This window comes from Phyllopteryx taeniolatus, chromosome 6, assembly GCF_024500385.1.
Source record: "Phyllopteryx taeniolatus isolate TA_2022b chromosome 6, UOR_Ptae_1.2, whole genome shotgun sequence".
Lineage (NCBI taxonomy): Eukaryota > Metazoa > Chordata > Actinopteri > Syngnathiformes > Syngnathidae > Phyllopteryx > Phyllopteryx taeniolatus.
The window spans coordinates 23,481,892-23,487,925 of NC_084507.1; the positions used below are offsets into that span (position 1 = coordinate 23,481,892).

The 6,034-nt window shown below is 41.0% G+C and overlaps 1 protein-coding gene across 1 annotated transcript; it reads left to right on the forward strand.

The window, feature by feature from the left end:
* Positions 1-380: 380 nt before the first annotated feature.
* Positions 381-6,016, forward strand: seraf (Schwann cell-specific EGF-like repeat autocrine factor). Its single transcript, XM_061777818.1, has 5 exons — positions 381-1,620; positions 2,507-2,602; positions 2,679-2,783; positions 4,458-4,553; positions 5,780-6,016. Exons 1-5 carry the CDS (start codon positions 1,389-1,391, stop codon positions 5,890-5,892), a joined length of 642 nt encoding a protein of 213 aa, XP_061633802.1. The 5' UTR covers positions 381-1,388; the 3' UTR covers positions 5,893-6,016.
* The last annotated feature ends 18 nt before the right edge of the window (positions 6,017-6,034 follow it).

Below are 6,034 nucleotides of genomic sequence, written 5' to 3' on the forward strand. Positions count from 1 at the left end.
TGATGAAATTGTTCCACGATTTCAATGTTCAAAATCACACGTTCATAGGATTTGGACACGATTGAAAACTATATAGGCGTAATGAACTATTGTTATTTTTGTTTTCTGGGAAGTTTAAAGTAATTCTGACAATGCGCTTCCTCTTGGTCTGGCCCGAAAGAAATGGCTCGAGCGGACGCCACCATTGAAAAATATGGAAATGTCCTGTTTTAAACATCACATTTTCGTCTCAACTAATAAGAAATATCCAGGGATTTTTCTTTTTTTTTTTTTTTTTTTTTTTTTAAACCAAAGTGTCAAGGTTTTGGTCACACATTCCCTATTGATTGACATTGATTTCTGGACAAGTACATGTGGACCAATTTGCGACATACAAAGTGGTAAAAAAACTAAATAAAAATCCTTAATCCCATTCTTACAAACTAGGGCTCATTTTATTCGTGTTTCTAGCCTATATTCAATTATATTGTCTATTTTGATACACAGGTGGTTTGAAAACTTTCGTCACATACCTAGAGAGTTATAGACAGTCATAGTTAAATGAATATCATCAAGTTGATGACGTCCATTATTGAGTTTACACATATCCACTGCAAAAAAAATTGTAATGTAAAACACTGACGATGTTACATTAATACGATATGTCACAAAAGCGGTGTGACACATAAGAAGCTAATTCTAAGGTAAGTTCGACGTTGACGCACCAAGCCAAGAGGCTAATTAGCAACGTCATTAACGTAATGTTCCAAGTCAAAGCTAACGTAGCTAACTAGCTAGCTAAGGCTAAATAGTAATTAGCTTAATAACTTAATAACAGTAATTAACTTTTATGTAACTTATCAAATTCATGTTGAGGTGACACATTGTGAATATATTCATACAGTCAAAAATATTAGTATAAAATGGTGACATCATTAACTAGCCAGCTAAGAAGCTAATTATCAATGCTTCTTATTGTTCTAATAAATGTAATAGCGTCAAATTTATGGCACATGTTTAAGACTTGATACAGTGTGAATCTTAAAACTATATTCAGACAGCTAAAAATAATGACAAATTCTGACATTGATGACATAAAATGCTAAGCTAACGTAGCAAACTAGCCAACGACGAGGCTAATTAGTGACGCTAGTCATAGTTCATTTTATTTCAATGGTGTAAGTGCTTTGAAATATTTCGAAACTGTACACAAATGTTTCGAAGTTTGAAGTCGAACTCGGCTCCCCACCACCATCATCACCACCACCACCACCGAGGACCCTCCCCGCCAGCCGGCCGGCCACGCCCGCCTCCCCCGCACTGACCTCCCGCTTGCCTCCGGGCGTGCTGACGGGCGGCGGGGAGCTCCTCCATTAGCGGACTTCCGTCGCTCGCTTCTTGTGTCAGTCATGGGCTTCTTCGGGGGATCCGGCCCGGCGGCTCTGTTGCTGGCTGTGTGGCTATGCGGGCTGTGTTGCGGCCGCTGCTGGGCACGCTCGGACGCTCCTCGCGGGGTGGCGCCGGGCTTCGTTTTTGACCCGAAAGCGACGTGCGAGCCGCCTTGCCAGCACGCCGGAGTGTGCATCCGCAACGACACTTGTCTGTGCGGCCGCGGTTACGAGGGAGAAAACTGCCAGTATGGTGAGGAAATACCCCCATGATCTACTTCTGTTCACACCTGCATGCTCCACTATGATTCTTGTCTGTTTGAATAAAGTTACATTTCAGGCTTCGTTCTAGATATGCTCCTTTCCATAATTAAGTGCATTATAATGCTACTTGTATTCTCCTTTGTGATGATTATTGCTTGATTGTGTGTTTAAATACAACTGCATTCCAAGTTAGAATGGAGTTTGAAATGCAACTTTATTTAAAAGGCCGTAAAATCAAATAGATTATTATTTTTTTTTCATCCCTCATATAAATCCGATTATCTATTTGAATTGATTCTGTCTCCTTTCCTTATGGAAAACGCAAATGACAGTGGCATTTTTCAAAACAAGTTTTGTCCTGGTCAAAAGCGTGTGTTCGTGTATGCTTTTATTTGTGTGAGTGTGTATTTATGAATGAAAAAAATAAAATACATATATGAACTAAATATTCACCAATTAAAAGAACAAATGCTTCTGGCTTTGAAAAATAATTTAGATTAATATTTAATTAAATAACTTGTTTTGACATTTTAAATTCTTGCTTTTTGTTAGTTTAATTTTTAAAAATATCAAGTTTAATTTATGTTTTTTATAATTTACAATGTATGTTTTTCATGTCTTTTCAGTTTAAAAAAATTATTGAATTTATTTTTAATTGTCACACAATGTTTAATTCTAATTACATTTAATGTGACTTACGCTTTTGACAATTACATTTATTTATAATTATTTTTTCAATACACAGAGTACTTCCCAACTATTTAATTCATTTGATGCTGTGCGCTAAGGTACAAACGTTTTATGTGAACTGACCATGTGTTTATTGAATGACAAAGAAGCAAGTCTAAGTCTGTTATTGATTGCATGCATTGCAGCCAACTGCTATCCCAAATGTAAGAACGGAGGCGTGTGTCTTCGTCCCGGAAAATGCAGATGTCCGGCTGGGTTTGGAGGCAGATATTGTCACAAAGGTAACATTTTAGTAGTTTGTCATGCAAGTGCAAAAATAAGTAGCACAAGTACTGTTTTGTGTTGTTGTTTGTGCAGTGACGTGCGACGGCGGCTGCTGGAATGGAGGCGAATGTAACGCTGTCAACGGAGTGGCCAAGTGCATCTGTCCCTCCAGCTGGACGGGCTCCAAATGCCAAGAGGGTTCGTGTTTTTTTTGTTTTTGTTTTTGTTTTTATGGGCCCGGTTCCAATTATGTTAGCACCTCGGCTCCCAGGCAGCAAATGGCGCACAGCTGGGGATACGGGGGCTAGATGGGCCTCCTCCTCAGCTGGTGCCACACACACACACACACACACTAGTGTTCAGTCAGCTGATCTCAATGGGCCTCATTCACAAATTTGTGCCTTAATCGTGCGTACGACGATTTGACGCACAAATCTGGGATTCATATGTTCTTACTTGAATTTGTTCTTCCTCTGTGAATACATTTAGGCCATTTTCAGGTCATGCATACACACAAATAATGAAGGACCGGCTTTTACCCACGATGCACAATGTATGGAAACTACGTTATTTTTGATTTGATTTTAAGTAACGATAATAATCGAAAGTGAGAATTTGATGAGTTGACTAAATTAAGGGCTGTGAAAAAAGAATTGGCTAACTTGGCTAAGTCGACCACAAAAATTGGTCGACACAAACATTTCTACCGTGAGGCAAAAAAAATATCAATAAAAGCATATTTGCGCCACCCAGAACCGATTTGGTCCGCGTAGAACCATTTGCCCGTTGTCCATTTTTACCGCACAGACATTTGTTGCGGCTGGACGCGCTGTCAGGCCAGTGCAAAAACATTGGCAAAAACCACAGAGTAGCGTCTGTAAGTGATTTTTAAGACACTATATGTAATGTACATATAAGATGATATATGACTGAGCTGAGTGGGGGTTATCGTTTTCTTTTCTTTTTTTTAAACCTAAAATGGTAATTGCTAGCGCGCTAATGCCAATCCCGAATGCTAACCGTTTAGAAAAGGCTGATTTTGTTGTCTCAAATTCTGTGCACACTTTATTTACACTCCGTACCAACACATGCAGTATAAGGATAGAAGTCCAGCCCTCATAAATGAGAATAAAATTAGTAGTATGTTAGTAGTATTAAAAAAATAGTTTTTTTTTTTGAGGGGGGTTCAGTTACTCAAGTACTCGACTAAATATCTATAGGATAATCGAATCTAAAAAGATTTGATAGTGACAGCCCTAGACTAAATATAACTATGAAATGGGCACTTCTCCACTGTTCATGTATTTAAAATCTAGAATTTCCAATATAACCAGCAGACAATTGCTCATCTTCTGGCATGAGAACAGGTGGTCCTTGTCCTTGTCCTCGTCCGAGTTCCATCTTTTTTCTCTGGTCCGATGTCCTATTCATTGCATCCACCTTAATATCAAACCACTTTTTCTTCACCTGAGCCACGGTGCGGACCTCAGGTGACACTGCATTGACAGCCTCTGTGATAGAGGCCAAGGTACCTTTTTTTGCTCCAGTTCATGGTAATGCTTCAAAAAGTGTTGTATTCCTTGCCTTCCCCTCTGACACAATAACCTCAATTTCTGCTGCTGTGAAATGTATTTTGAATTTTGAGGCCGTGTCTCACCACAAATGAAGCGCAAGCACACTTTACCTTTTATTTGGAGAACAGTGTGCGAGAGTGAGTGATAATTAACACTTAATTCCAAAAAGTTCTTAATATGGTCTTTCTATGTCGCCTTTTTACACATATTGCAGGTGGGTCGAGAACACGATAAAGGAGGGTTCACTGTACATGCATTTCTGCTACTAATAATGCGCCTGTGCTGTGTTCCACACCAGCCATTTGCCCCCAAGGTTGCAGAAACGGGGGCCTCTGCATGGCCCCTGGAATCTGCAGCTGTCCTGACGGCTGGCTGGGAGGCGCCTGCCACATTGGTGAGTTAAACAACACGCTGATGATAAACACAACATCACTGGCCACATTACGTACAATAAGTCAACAAACAAAACAAAACATGAAACAGCAGAATGCATCATGTGAATCATCATGTGATTCTAGATTCAACATCGGCTGTTGACTACTTTGCAAAATGTATTGTGAGATACATTGAGGACACTGTAGGGCAGGGGTGTCACTCATTTTTGTCACGGGCCACATCGCAGTTATGACTTCCCTCGGAGGGCCGTACGACTGTGGACCCATATAAATGAAAGATTACATCATATACTGTAATTACAGTATACACAACACATCGATGAATAACCAGTTTTGAACTCCGAAGCCGATAAAAACATGTTTTTCAACTGTTACATTTATTTTCAAAGGGGGATTGGTAACCGGACGACTGGTTAGAGCGTCAGCCTCACAGTGGTGAGGACCCGGGTTCAATCCCCGGCCCCGCCTGTGTGGAGTTTGCATGTTCTCCCCGTGCCTGCGTGGCTTTTCTCCGGGCACTCCGGTTTCCTCCCACATCTCAAAAACATGCATGCTAGGTTAATTGAGGTCTCTAAATTGCCCGTAGGCGTGACTGTGAGTGCGAATGGTTGTTAGTTTCTATGTGCCCTGCGATTGGCTGGCAACCGGTTCAGGGCGTACCCCGCCTCCTGCCCGATGACAGCTGGGATAGGCTCCGGCACGCCCGCGACCCGCGTGAGGAGAAGCGGCTCACAAAATGGATGGATGGATTGGTAACAAAGAAATGCTTGCAAATATCTCAATGCCATTACATCAGAACACAATTAGCGATTTTTTTCATTTGGTTTCGCGGGCCACATAAAATGATGTGACGGACCGGATCTGGCCCCCGGGCCACCAGTTTGACACCCGTGCTGTAGGGGATAACTTCTACTCAGTGCACATTGGAGCAGCACTACAAAATGACTAACTCACTGTATAGGGCGGTATATTGTGACACAATCCTGGAAGTAGAAAAAAGATCCAAAAATGGCAGACTTTCTCTGTTTTTGCAGATCTACTCATGATAGACATGTCAACCAATTGTCATGTTCCTAAGCTAGTTTTGGGGATGAATTAAAACAAAAAAAATCCAGGTGATGTTACACAAGTGTCCATTGAGCATTTTTCCATATGTGACAGAAAATGATTTGTCAAGCTTCGTAAAAGTGAACAAACTGTTTGTTTTTGTTGGTGTGTGTTACAGCCGAGTGCACTCTGCCGTGCCTGAACGGAGGAAAATGTATTTCCCCCAACAAATGCCGCTGCCGTCCCTCCTTCTTGGGCACTCGCTGTGAGGAAAGGAAGAGGCGCCATTAGGGCCCAATAGTCCACTTTATTTACTTATCGTTTATTCTCATTTTTACTGTACCGAGACTGCTTTGTGTTTCTGTGCATGTACTGTACTTTGCGTCATTAAATGGAATCAACTGTGTAAACTGCACGCTGTTTCAGAAAAAAA

What these genes read in the sequence shown, in the direction of transcription:
- seraf (XM_061777818.1), top strand. Translation starts at nt 1,389, where the DNA reads ATGGGCTTCTTCGGGGGATCCGGCCCGGCGGCTCTGTTGCTGGCTGTG. An exon ending in GGGAGAAAACTGCCAGTATG is followed by an intron (nt 1,621 to 2,506) that starts GTGAGGAAATAC and finishes CATGCATTGCAG; the next exon opens with CCAACTGCTATCCCAAATGT. An exon ending in AGGCAGATATTGTCACAAAG is followed by an intron (nt 2,603 to 2,678) that starts GTAACATTTTAG and finishes TTGTTTGTGCAG; the next exon opens with TGACGTGCGACGGCGGCTGC.